Consider the following 14,514-nt stretch of genomic DNA (forward strand, 5'->3'; position numbering starts at 1 on the left):
GCTGTTTGTATAAAAATAACCTGTAGGGACAGGCTACCTGCTTTAAAGACTACCAGGCATCCTACCAACCTCTTGCAGGACCTGTCCAGACAAACCGAAATCAGAAGTTGACCAAGGTTGAGATTCCTCAACCGTCTGCTTGTCTCCTCAGCCATCTGAAGCAGCAGTTACTATTCCTTACCTAACAGCAAGTATTTGAAGAAAACTAAAAATAGGCAAATTAAGCCACAAAGTTCACTGACATCGAGGTTTGGCCAGATTACGCTAGTTACTATTTAACGGAAGCGAGCGGCTTCCTGTCACCAAGGCAAACAGCGCGCGAGCGACTTCCATGTCGAGCCCATGCATTTGCGCTCCTCACATCTGCTCGCAGGTCTGCCCCGTAGCTTCAATGGCTTTCCACGTACGCTTGCTTCCAGGTTAAATAAACAAATATGCTTTCTAGGACATTTTATTTCCTTCTTCCTGCTTCCAATCGCATTCCACGTTCACCAATTTTTCCTTCCCCAAAAAGTTTTTGGACTTCCTCCCACTGCGCATCTCTTCCACTCTGGACGTTTTCTCCTACCAGGCCCTGCTCAGTGTCTCAACAAACTTTTATGCGGCTTATCTGACAGAAGCAGAAAATGCTTCTGACCTCGTAGGAAACAGACTTCTGAGATGAGCAGTAAACGTGTGGACACCTCTGTCTTGTACCTAAGTAGCTCGTTCCCTTAAGGAGGCTTTTTTCTTCTTCTCCTCCTCATTTTAAAGCGAGGCAAGGATAAAAAGGCATCCTGCTCATTTAGCACTCGGCATGTGCTTCCTGAGGGATGCCTGGAAACACAAGGCGTTACCTTTCCGTCCCAGGGAGGTGGCAGCAAGGTAAGCTGGCAGGATGAGGCACGCAAGGCTGTCAGCCCCACTCTCAACCTGCGGGGACTGCGTGGGGCGTGATGGTGGGTGCAAAGCAAAGCAGCACAGGGTGCAGGGCGCAACGCAAAGCAGTGTACCAGGAGCGAGGTGCGTGCAAATGGACACATCGCTCGGGCTGATTTTGATTTATCGGTGCACATGCCTGGTAACTGAGGACACGCACACCTCTCTGCAGGCACAGACCTCCGGAACGGGGGAGGTCTGGCTACCAGCCCCCTCACAAGCCGTGCTCTGCCCCCTCGAGCTGCACAGGACCGGAGCCCCTTCCAGCAGCGCTTCTCCTGGCGGTACTCCAAAGCCAAACCCAGCCCTCCCGTAGCCGGCACCTCGTTTCTACCCTGCCCTCCCTCAGCTCCGGGACCCGTCCCAGCTCGGCACCGGGGCCGGTTCGGGCGGCGGAGGCGAGGCGAGGCGAGGAGAGCCCGGAGCCCCGGCTCCTGGCGCACTTACTGTGGGGGCTCGAAGGGGGCGGCGGCGGCGGGGAGCGGCGGCAGCGGCGCGGCCGAGGCGAGGCGAGGCGGGCGCGGCTGAGGCGGCCCCGGCTGAGGCGGCCCCGGCTCCCCGCGGCGCGGGGCGCGGCAGGAAGGGGGGCGGCCCTGCCTCCTCCTCCTCCTCCGCCCCGCCCGGCTCGGCTGGGCTCTGCCGCTGCTCCCCGTGGGCAGCCGGGGCAGCCAACGCCGGGTAATAAAAAAAAAAAAGTCGCACAAAGCATAAAGGTGGCTGGTGGGCACAGCCCCCCCCCCCCCCGCCGGGGTAGGCGGTGAGGGGTTACACACGCCCGGCTTGGTTCGGGGGAAAGGAGGCTCCTGGGGTGCTCCTCTGTGCAGTGCTTCCCCGGAGCAATGCCACAGGAGGTGCTGCTGTCGTACAGCAGCCCCCGGGTAAAGTCGTGCCTTTGTTCCAGGGAGGTGTTTTTAATTTTGGCTGCCTACCGTGTAATTATTTGAGTGGGAGCACACATCTCTCCAGAAAATTGGAGAGTTAAGCATTCCTTAAGACCTTCACAGCCTTTATCATTTAAATTAGACGGGTACTAAGGGAGCTGACTGGGAAAGGTGCCCTCCTAGAGCTGTAGCTGGTGAACAGAGAGGGTCTCCGTGGGTGGCAGTCTTGGCCATAGTACCCATGAAGTAGCTGAGTTTAAAATCTTTGTTGATAAGAGGAAAGCTGTCACCAAAAAACTTCAACCCTGGATTCAGTAAGGGCAGACTTCAGGCTGCTCAGGGAACTGCTTTTGGAGTCATCGGAGTCCATCAGTGCTGGTCAATTTTTAAGTGCCACCTCATAAGAGGTGCTACAAGCACAGAATCAGGGAATTCCAAAATGCTGGTAGTCAAGCAGGCAGGGCAGAAGGTCAGCCTGGTTGAGCAGGGATCTTCTTCTAGAGCTTAGGCAGAAAAAGTGTCTGACCATTGAAAGTGAGGTCAGGCAACATGGGATGACTACAAAAATGCTGTTTGCCTTTGTATAGAGAAAATTAGCGTGGTCGAAGCTCAGAGTTGACACTGTCCATTACTGCAGAGCACCATATAAATGGCTTTTTTTCAGCATATTAACAGCAAAAGGAGGACCAGAGGAAACCTTACGCTGTTACTTCTTGAGGATGGTCACCTCACAAAGAGGGACGTAATGCAGAAAAGTTTATAACATCCTTCACCTGTCTTCAACACTGATGATGAGTTCTGAGAGAGACAAACTCTATGGGGCCTGATGGGACTCATCCCAGGTTACTCAGAGAGCTGGTCATCACGAGACCCTCTTTGCTGTTTCTGAATGGTCTTGGGACCATTCCCTGTTGACTGGAAGCTGGCAAACATCGTGTTTTCAAGAAGGACAAGAAACATGACCTTGGTAATTACAGGCCTGTCAGTCTCACTTCAGCTATAGAGAAGATAATTCAGGGAGTTACTGAAAAACATCTGAGAGAAAATGTGGTCATTGGTCATAGCCAGTCACAGGTTCATGAAGGGGAAGTTCCATTTAAAAAATTAATTTCCTTTCATGACAAGGTCATCCACCTAATTGACCAAGGGAAGCCAGTTGATACGACCTTTTGGATTCAGCAGAGCTTTCAAAATTGTATTCTTCTGGAAAAAATGTCCAGCATACAGCTGGATAAATACATAATCTGATGGGCTTGAACGGTTATAGTAAATGGTGAATATGTACTAAGTAGGTTTTTAAATGATACCAAAATCATTTAAAAAGGGGGAGCAGCTGACTCCCTTGAGGGTATTGAGGCCTTGCAGAGAAATCTTGGCTAGTTAGAGAGCCTGGCAATCACCAACAATGTGAAGCTTAACAAGTACTGGATTCTGCGCCTGTGAAGGGGCAACCCTGGCTATACATACAGACCAGGGGAGAATAGGCTGTAGAGCAGCCCCACAGAAAGGCAGGTACAGGTTTTGTTTGACAGCAAGTTGAACATGAGCCAGCAGTGTGCTCCGGCAGCCAGGAGGGACAACTGCACCTCAAGTAGTGTATGCAGTTTTGGACATCACAATAGAAGAACACAAAACTATTAGAGCGCAACCAAAGTAGGGCAGGAAAGCAGCCAAGATGGTGAACAATCTGTAGGGTAAGACATAAAAGGAGCAGCTGAGGTCCCTTGGTTTGTTCAGCTCAGAGCAGAGCAGGCTGAGGGGGAGGCCTGATGGGGGCCTGCAGCTCCCTCACGAGGGGAGCGGAGGGGCAGGCGCTGAGCTCTGCTCTCTGGGGACAGCGACAGGACCCGAGGGAATGGCATGGAGCTGGGACAGGGGAGGGTCAGGCTGGGGGTTAGGGAAAGGTTCTGCACCCAGAGGGTGGTTGGGCACTGGGACAGGCTGCCCAGGGCAGGGACCAAGGCCTTGAGCATGATGGAGTTCAAAATGTGTTACAGTAACGCTGTCAGACATATTGTTTGATTTTTGGGTTGTCCTGGGTGAAGGCAGGAGTTTGACTCAGTGATCCTTGTGGATCCTTTCCAACTCCATATATTCTGTGATTCTAGTTTAAAGAGTGAGCATTACCAAGGAAAATGACAGGATGCACCATGCACGGAGAAGTAAGACAACGAATGCAACTGATAGTTAAACAATGTGCTACACTTAAAAAAAAAAAAAAAAAAGACATAAGAAAGCTAATGTGCAAACAAAGCTAAGGTATTAAAATAAAGACAGGCAAGAAGATTAAAAAAAGGATAGATTTTAGAGCTAGAAATGGGGAAGAATAAAACACCAAGAAACTTGGTAAATCAGTATCTTTATTTTATAGAAAGTATTTGATCAGTGTGCTGAACCTGCCATTAGAGGCTGTTTTGCTACTTTTAGTAAAAATAAACATTTGAAAAATTATCTTGGAGAACATATCCAGGCTCCAAGCTTATTGTCTTTTAATCACGGTTGCTTATTTTCATACCTATTGCAACTACGCTAACATTGGGTGCTCTTAGGAGGAAGGGAGCAGTACCTAATGTAGAATATCCCCAAAAGTTTTTTTTCTTGCAAGTGGTAGCGAGGTTCCTAAAACACATCAGAACACATAAGCTCAGCTTGTGCCACATCAGTGTGGTACAAAATCTAAGTCTATTCCACTCGCCATCCTTTTCCATGAACATTCTGCGATATCAGCTGTCAGCTGAGAATTACCTGTTTTGCAAGTCACACAGCCAGTCAGTTTAAGTACCCAGATGGCCAGAGTTTAACTCTCACATGTTAATAAAGTAATAGTGAAGAACTTGGATCACAAATCTGCTTAAGGTAACCAAATCAATTAACAACACAAGTTTGAAAAACTGATCGCATTATGTATTACTACATGGACAAACACAAGTCACAACTGCTAGTCTATGACATTTAAAAGAGACATTATCAACTCAGTTATTTTGTTATGGGATTATTGGAGATCAAACACTGGGAAACGTAAATTTTAAGTTAAATTTGTGCATACAGCTACCGCATTCATAGGACCCTGGGTAGCCAGTATCAACCTTCTGACTTACTTGCATAGCAATAGGGAGGAAAGCACTAATTGCTGGAAAGATGAAGTGGTGGAAGCTGTTGAACAAACAGCTAGCAGAGTTTTTGAGTTTGATTTTTCCCCAATGGCTTGATTTAAAGCTGAGAATGTCCCTTTAAAAAGTTTCAGATAGAACAGAATTTAACTCATCCATTGATTCCATCATTACAATAAAGCTACCAATAAAATGACTTACCACAATTGTTAAACATCAATTAACATTATACAAGCATACAACTGATTTGTAAAGGAAGTAGCAGCAACATGGAAATCTAGAAGGTTGACTTTCTGCATGATTTATTGGAAATATTATGAAGGTGTGGGCAAATACACAGTGATTTTACATAATTTAGTTTTGAGAGTAGCTTATGGTAACTATAAACATTATTGAAAATGCCTGCTCATAGTCATTACTCTTCTGGTATAAGCATAAGTTTTCCAGGATATTCATAGTGCAGCTCAATTCAGAAGAATGACAACATTGTATGTCTTGGCAAATTCCACATAAAATCTGCTCAGTTAGTTCACAGATGAAAAGACAGCTTTTTGTGAATGCCAGTACAATAAAACAAGCTTGAAATATTAAAGCTAATGAAATATCTATCTATATATATTTAAGGACAAAACATCAAGGACATCATTATACAATGTTGTCATAGTTTTGCACATTTTTCCTTTTCTGAATATAACTTCGTTAGTTCAGTGGTTGCATAAAACTAATGCATGTATATAAGCGGCTACAAAGTCAGGGTTTCAGTTAATTGTCTTAAGGAGTGTGCTACTGGTAACTCCATGTTTTTCCTGTTTTAATAGGAATAGAGGTTATTAGGAACTCAGTCACTGAGCAGATATGACACACATTGGGCAAGTCTGTTCTGTAAGGTGGTGTCACTTTTCGTCAGTCACTTTTCTGGACCATCACTGTACTTAAACTGTTTTAACATCAATTTGATTTCAATCTATAACTAAGTGTTGTGGAAGAACAATTACAGTTGAACCACTGAACAGCTGTACCAGTTCGAAATGCTGTCACGATGTTTCTTCATGGCAAAGTTTTCACATTCTTTTTATTGCACAATTTGAAAATTCAGGTTATGTGCATAAAAACCTTCATAGTGTTTGCACTGCAACTTGCGAACATACATTTAAAATGACCTTAATACAATTTACAAAATCTTTTTAAACAATTTTATATTCTTAAGATAGAAGCATCCTGAGAATGTTACAAAGTTCATTTTACAAGCCCTTCACTTCTACTATGCTTTATTTATCCCCATAGTTCCTAATCTGACAAGTTTATCTTACAATTAATATCTTGGTGCTATATTTCACAAAATATCTTTTAGCAAAAAGTACACCATTGGCATTCAAGTAACCCAGCCTCACAACTAATTTACAAATTAAACCTTTGTCAAGCTCTCAAGTTTTGAATCAGGTCAGGAAAAATAAACCAAAATACTTACAGAAAAAGTTTTTAGCTGACTAAAAAAAAGTAAAGGCTTTGTGCATTAATATTTTGGTCGAACATTTAAGTTATGCAGTTTAATATTTTGGCAAAAAAAAAATCCATCTAGCCTTTTCAATATACTTTTCCTTTCATTTTAAACCAGATGTAAACATACAGTACAAAGAGTGACAGTATTGAAGTACTTTGCTGTTGAACTTTTTTTCCTGTTTACTTTTTTAAAGTATTTAGGAAAAGCAGACAAACAAGAACTTAAGTGCTAAGAATGAACTGAGTATCTTTGGGCTAAATAAAGTCTTACTGGAAAAAATGTAAAAATAAATTAGTTTTTTTTTTTTTTCTCCTCTACAGACATGCAAATAAATATTCTTTGAAGAAATTCTAATGCCATATCCTTAAAGTAGTATCTTCCTGTACTTTTTTGATCAAGACTGTATCTTCATGAATAATCTTGACAATTTGAATAGGAAGATATCAATTAATATTTACATATTTTTGTAAAGGGAGTGTTCAGGGTAAAAAAAAAAAATACTTATTTTTTAAAAGCTAAGTCTGCCATCCTGATGGCAATGAGTCAAGCTATAGAACAGAAGACAAGTTACGCAATGTCCTTCAGTTTCTTATACCCTAGATCAGAGGAAAGAGACCAAGTGAGTTAAAGAGGTATACAGCCTGGATTCCAGGAATGGAGACAGACAGCAGCTCATACGAATGTTGCATGGCCAGCTTCTGATACACTAGGAGTATCTAACTAAAATAGGCTTTGCTTCTTTTCCAGATACAGGTATGAATTTTTATTGTTGGCCAACTACACAAGATTATGAGAGACAGTTAAAGTTGCCACAGTGAAAGAGTAACATTATCTAAGGTTCCTATCCAGATCTGCTGTCAGAAAAAGGCCAGGTGTTGGTTATAAAGGCCATGCCCAGATGGTATACTCCTGGTGGGAGTGTAACTACCTAAAAGGAGGAGTAATCTGCTTCAGCAACATCTTAGGAAAATTATAAATATATAATTCAGAGTCCTGTATAGCTTTTATTTTAGGCAACAATCATAATCTGAAGGACCTTGTTAATCTTTAAGGCATCAGTGCATAAGGGATTAAAAGCTCCAGGTAATAAATATGAAAACAAAAGAAGCATCTTTGTGGCACGAGCTATCATTATAGATCTGCTCTGTTGGCTAGTTTCAAGAAAAATATTTTCAGAGATGGCTGAAGGGGAATGTTATACACTGTGCTGAGAAAAATATTAGATCATAAACTTCACATCATTTTTTAACACTTCATTAAAGGGGCTGAATCTATCAGGCAAGATTCTCATCTTCACTGTTCCATCAGCACCACAGGAGAATATGTGATTTGCTGGTCCTGTCTCGATCTGCATGACTCCGGTCCCAATGTTTCTGAAGAGTGACTGCCGAGCATGCTCGTTGATGAATGTGTGAAGAAGACTAAATGTAGACAGACTCCATACCTGAAAAAGCATCAAAGCATCAATCTCTCATAATGGTAATTACCATGATCTTAAATCAGTAATAATATCTCACTCATAATGAGTCACAGAAAAATTGGAGTGAACTACGTTCTGCATTCATCTTTCTGACACTAATTACAAAAGAAAAGATATGTAGCAATCTGCCATTACATTGTTATAGGATATTAATATTCATTTTTTACACTAAGAAATATATTGGGTGACTAATGTAAGATTAACTAAGGTACTAAGATTACTGCAAGGTAAGACTAACATTTCTTAAGTAAAGTACTATATGTGAAAATGCAGGATTGAGAACAAATGCAGAATATGTGATCTCTGATTATTCCACACTTATGCATGGTGCCTTTTTATTAATTTACACATTATCACCTCTCTGCTCCCTTCCTCTTATTAATACCTTTATGTTGCCTTCAGCAGATCCTGTGACAAAATACTCTTCCGTAGGATCAACAGCAATTGCTTTGACTGGAGAATCATGACTTTGGAGTAATTGTTGCTGCTGTTTTTGGCGGAGGTCAATTATACATGTGAAACCTTTTCTTCCTCCAGAGATTAAGAGCTGATGTTTTGGAGCATATGCCAGAACAGTTGCTCCGCTGTCATGACAGATGAAAGCTGAAAGCCAAAGTAATTTAAATAAATACACTGTACTAATGTTAATTTGACATGAACGTCTAATAGTTCAACACAGTAACAACAGTGGTTTTGAAGTCATAATCCAGCTGACCACAGCCAGCCTACTTAATGCAGTACAATATATGTATTTGAAGCTCGGTTTACATCAGACATCCTGAGGTTGTACTATTGCCAAGTGAAGCAGTTATAATCTGTATGGAAAAAAAATTATACCCTTCTTCCTGCCCCTGTGTAATCACAAACTACTAAGCCTTGATCAGAAACAGGTACTTTTCAAGTTCTCTAATAACTATTATCTCAAGGCATATTTCCTATACAAAATGTCCTCCTGAATTACTTGACCAGATATCTTATGACAATAGTTTCCACTGGCTATTTTACTTTAAATTTGCTGGTTTACAGATTTGTGTATGTCTACTCTTCCAAATGAGTAGAAGTACGAGTAAGATTACAGTTATCAGAACAAAGCTCAGTATGTTTGAGACTAGATGCTATAAATCCTAATATGTTAATATATTGTACCTGTGATTCAAAGGGTTCTCTAAAACTGTTCTGAAATTTCATGCACCTCACATATAATGCCTAAGCATTTACCAGACTTCAGTTACAAGGAGTTCACAACTTCACTCTCTCAGACTAATCCTGTGTTTCAGACATTGGAATTTTTTTCTTTTCCACTGCAACAAAATATTAGTAATAGAAACAATGAAACCCAGCTAAATACTCATTACATCTCAAAAAGCACACTTACAGGAGTATTTCTTCTGAAGTATTTTTTTTGTAAAGCTGTATCTACACACACCCAGAAACCATTTAAAACATTCCACAATATATTTGGCATAATACATAGAATAAAAATGACTGGACAATCTTTGAAAGCAAAGATGCACTGTGTATTTAACAAATATAGTAGTGAGCACATCTTTAAAATTTATACTCTGAAAATGACTATATGAGATCTTATTTGTACATCTGCTTGTGAAATCTATTCATAAAAAATCAAGGTAGATTTCCTAGAAAACGTGACGTATTTATTCACGTACATAACTTCAGAGAACCATTTCATAATCATGGTTTCTGAGTGTAGGATTCTAACTGAGGCAATGAAATATATTACTGTTCTTAAAAAGCATGTCCACTCATATTCTTCAAACAGACAATATACCTAGAAGTGTTTAAAGCTATCTTTATAGTACCATTATTTGATCTAATGCTTAGTGTTGAGTGGGGCCTCTCTGACTTATGAGTACACAGCCATAGGAACTTGGAGCTCAAGAATGTGTATGCATACATGTACCCATGCAAACACAGCTCTGGTAGCTCAGGGAAAAAAACGTAGTTTTTACAGCTTTATAGTTACTGTTTTCTAAATATGTTAGTCACTATAAAAAAAAGTTTTATTCAGTCTTTAAAAAAAACACAAATAACAGATGTCTGGCTTTCAGGGGTTGCACTAGTGGTGCAAAGACAGAAGTTATGCAAAGGAAGGTGTTCATGTCCATGAAACCATTTATATAGTCTTGTATCATTTCTCAATAACATGTTTTTAGATTCCTGCTGATGCACCTACATGAGGCAGTGAAAGATGTTCTACTACTAGTATTAAAACTGCTTTCCACAGTAACTTTTCCAGGTATTTTTATGGTGATCAAGTATTTTGCTCACTGTATTTTACTTACCATGCACCAAGCTATTTGTAGGTGAAACCAAAGTATCCCAAAGACAAATATTTCTGTAGAAAAAAAGAAATTTAATTCGATGAGAAATGTGCTTAAATGTTTTGAACAACTGAGTGAAGTCTTACTAATCTTAGGAAAACTGTTTCAGGCATTAAGCATGGGGAAAAAAAGCTTTAAAAGTTATTAATTTTGAGCAGACCCCAAATTACTTTCCTTGTTACACATACATTGAAAGAACATGACAATCGTTCTACTACCACTTACTCTCATAAAGAATTCATCTTGAGATTACAATCTTTTGTAGATGAATGTTAGCAATTCTTGCTGCTACTTCATCCTAACCTAACTTAATCCCCAAACCTAAAAGAGTTAACTGAAGAGCTACTCAGAAGTACTTAAGTCTGTAAAAATACTTTTACAGGTTCATATGGAACATGAACAGAGGTTTTGTGCCTCCTACATACCTTCAGTAAGCAAATGGAATTCAGGAGTAAATATTGTTTCTCTCTACCTCCCACAAAGAGGTGAGGAAGTATGCACATTGCTCTTAAACTGCCTACGGAGAATCACTAAAAAGCTGAAGCAGAACATGGGAAGGAGGGAAAAAACATGGTACCATTTCATTTTTACACATTATCAGAGCAACAATTAGTAAGTTGTTACCTGTTGTCAGAAGACAATCCTGCTGTAGCTATCAAAGATGATGAACTGATGAAAACAAAGTCATTGGCTGTTTTGTTATGACACTGCCAGATCTGAAAAAAGGCAGTTTAGAAATAATTAATTAAAAAAGAAACAAATACTGTGTAAATGTGAAAGCCTAAACTTCCTCAGGAAGGTGGGTTGTTTGAAAAGCAATTTAAAGAACACAGGATATAAGGGTACTTGTATACCTTCTGATACTGTTAATTTTTCATGGAAATACACTTTCCAGTCCCCCCTTTACTGATGATTATTTAACAACTGTCAGTTATTGGTAATTCTTGAGGAACATTAAAGTTATTTCAGTTATGACATTGCAATTCCCACTCTGCAGCTTCAGTAGTATGATTAGAATTTGAGAATTTGTCAGTCAAATGAACTACAGAATAGCAACAATGTATTATTAAACTTTGATTAGTACGGGTTTATCAGCACAATATGCTCAGTCTTAACACGTCTAAAGATGCAAGGAAATAAAAGAGCACAACAGAAGTTTATGGAAGCAAGTTTAGTTTTCTGCTTACCAAATATGGTTTTGGTGAGGTTCCAGTAAGTGGGCAACATTTCCAATTTGTTTGATATAAGCTTATATACCCATCAGCATCAACAATTCCAAACTGAAAAGAGATAAATTGTAAATATGTATGTATATGTTACAGAGAAATTATTTCCCACAATTCAGAGAAGATACTTGAGACTGGAAGAATATGATAAGCATCAGCTAATTTACAACTTGTTTGAGGAAAGAGAATAGGGTAAATAAAGAAGCATCGTCTAGTTACCTTATTTCCTTGGTAATTGAACCTCATTCGAGTTACCCTTGAGTTGCCACCAGACCGAAAACAAGTGATTTGCTGTGCATGACCCCATTCAAACATTCTTACACTACCATCTTGAGCACCTGTCAGATCTGCAAAAGAAAACATTTAACTGACTTTTCGCAGGCATCCCTGTAGTTGAGCAGGAAGGTTTCTTCCAAAACGTTAGGAAATCTCACACCAGCTCACAAAATCCTCAAAACAGGTTTTGACAGAAGCCACAGCATCTGTCACAGTATCCAGCATAATCCACTGAAACTTAGCCCATGCTATTCAAATCTTATTGAGCTGTACGTGCTTATTATTCAACAACTTTACTTAGATGGTTCTAAAATATGAAGCTATTTACTTGTTGATACTAATGTAGCTTTATCCTTCTATCCTTCATACAAGTCAAAATAACAAGAAATACAATACTCATTTGGTTTAAAAAATCATTGTTTCCAAAGGCTATTCTGTAGTGTATAAACTTTACACAACTTTTATATAATCTGCAGTTATAAAAAACACACTGAACTTACAATATGGTAATGTTGGATGAGAAGCCATTCTTCTGACATTACTAATAGCCTTCTTGAGCATCTATTTAATACACAAAATAATACAAAAAAATTAAAAATGGCAATTAAACAAAAAACTTACTGATCTAGAATAATTACTGATGGCAGATGATTTGTTTCCTATCGAAATGCCTACTGAAAGCAAGTACTGTGTTTAGAAATTCAGACAGAAGTCAGTTTCTTCCAGGACTAGCATAGATATTAACACTTTTATGACTTTATACATGTTGGAAAATATTAATCTTTGCTTCAGAAACTTATGGATCCAAATATAAACACTCCTCAGACTGCAGTCTTACCTCTTTTCTTGCCAATTCCTTTCTGATTCCATTAAATTTATTGGAATATTCCTGAATATTGTAAGATAAGCAAGAGAGAGGCAGAAGCATGTAAAGAAAGAGGTAAACAAACTTTAACAGACGTTAAAAAAAAAAAATAGGAGGGAATATATTAGTTCAAGTCTAGTTAATTTATTGTCATTGACTGAAAAGTAACTTATTATTTGTGGCCATCCAGAATAAGCAACATACCTAGTAACTGGTCAGTAACTGGTTAATCAAATATTATTTAAAAGCATTTACTGATTTTGCAAATACAGATCCAACAGATTTTAAGCAACGTTTTGGTTCCAAAAATTCCAAACTTTTCTGTAAGTTACATTACCAAGAATGCTGTTTATCCTTATAGGCTTAATTAATTCCTCACTGTGAAGATTTCAATATACGAAGAGGACTGGAGACATCAGACAATTAAATTTAAAACCACATCAAATAAAGTCCAATCCACAACACCCCAACTGGAAAGACAACGTGGGTACTTCTCATCAGGCAAATGCATCTGGGTTTTCCTTGCATGCCTCTTCCCTTCTTTTCTTTGGCTATATGTCAGAGTTAAGTCTTCATTCTTTTTATTTCTTGTCAGTTCTCCTCAAAAGTATCAGGCTATTTGGAGGACTTTTTCCTCACAGAATTGTTGGATTTATCTTGCTCATGCAACCGTTATTTATTTGAACATTCATGAAACAAAATAGCGTAAGTTCACATTCAGGCCAGGTGTTAACTTTAAACATAACACTAGTCTGTTGACAGAGACCTCACTTTTAACACAGCAGTTTATCACTTACTACTCATTGCTACCAAGCTGGCACTGAACTCCTTTCAACAACTGTAATTCTGTACAGCATTTTGCCACTGCTATGCCAGTGGAACAGCAGATGAATCAAGTCAAGTATTGTAAGCATGCTTGCTATTCTCCCCTGGCCTCCAATCATGTTAGGGTGTCAACTGGAATACAGTATAAATTGCAAACTATTACTCGTTCTATATGCTCTAAACATATGCTCTAAAGAGCTGGAAAGCAATGTTTTCCAATGTTTGCAACTGGCAAATAGTAGGAAAAACACTTTAAAGTGTTGCTAAAATTTCCTGTTTGTGGTTTTTGTTTGCGATTTTTTTTTTTCCTCTGATTAGTGAGATAATTGCAATCCTTGTGATTGCATTTTGGAAGCAGATTTAAACCCTTCAGTTCTCAAAGCTTTACTATTTGTTTAAGGGAAAGCCTGTTGGTCACTGAAATTTATTTCCAAACACTTTCCTGAAGATAAAGCAACATATACATGTACATCAAGGCTTTCAAATACACGTTTTTTCTTTATAAGTACTTATATTTACTTATAAAGTACTTGTAAGTACTTACTTAAGTTCCTATAAGTACTTTAAATCATAAAGAAAAAAACTTAAAGGCCTCGTAAAACACTGGTGAATAAAATACTTTACCTACTAGAACAAGACATTAGAGGACAATATTCCTCCAACACTAATGTGTATACCAGTCAGCAAACGATTACAATACTTTGCTCTCTGAATTCACTGTTTATGTATATATATTACTGAAAAAGAACTTGAAAGTTATTCATGCTCATTCTATTTCTTCACCAAAATTGTGTTGTTTTATACCTGAAGGATCAGGTGAAAGATCTGGTGGTGATCTGCACTTACCTTGTATGAATTGAGTAAGAGGAAACAGTGAAGACTAGTAACAAAAAAACCTTAGAGCTAATAAAACGTAGTTAACTTTTGAGTATCATATAAAAGCCCAATAGTTTCCCTTGCTGATGGAAGTGAAGCAAAGACAACATGACTGAAAAGCCAGCAGTAGTAAAGAACAGTGGGCTACAGATCTACTAAGTGGGCTGCAAATCATGGAAAAGTGAAGATGGGAACAAAGATCAAAAGCAGTGTG

General features: G+C 39.2%; 1 protein-coding gene across 4 annotated transcripts in view; it reads right to left on the reverse strand.

Moving 5' to 3' along the window:
- Window positions 1-4,149: 4,149 nt before the first annotated feature.
- DMXL1 (Dmx like 1) overlaps window positions 4,150-14,514 on the reverse strand; it is a 91,474-nt gene continuing 81,109 nt past the window's right edge. For 3 of the 4 annotated variants that reach the window (XM_032206676.1, XM_032206677.1, XM_032206675.1), the window contains 7 exons: window positions 12,235-12,295; window positions 11,678-11,805; window positions 11,420-11,512; window positions 10,857-10,948; window positions 10,194-10,246; window positions 8,276-8,493; window positions 4,150-7,854 (listed from right to left, as the gene is read on the reverse strand). In XM_032206676.1, coding sequence (XP_032062567.1) covers window positions 7,630-7,854; window positions 8,276-8,493; window positions 10,194-10,246; window positions 10,857-10,948; window positions 11,420-11,512; window positions 11,678-11,805; window positions 12,235-12,295 — 870 coding nt within the window. In that variant the 3' untranslated portion in view covers window positions 4,150-7,629. Of the gene's footprint in view, window positions 7,855-8,275; window positions 8,494-10,193; window positions 10,247-10,856; window positions 10,949-11,419; window positions 11,513-11,677; window positions 11,806-12,234; window positions 12,296-12,572; window positions 12,624-14,514 lie in introns of all 4 variants that reach the window. The other variant, XM_032206678.1, reaches the window with a different exon arrangement.

Source organism: Aythya fuligula, chromosome Z, assembly GCF_009819795.1.
Source record: "Aythya fuligula isolate bAytFul2 chromosome Z, bAytFul2.pri, whole genome shotgun sequence".
NCBI lineage: Eukaryota > Metazoa > Chordata > Aves > Anseriformes > Anatidae > Aythya > Aythya fuligula.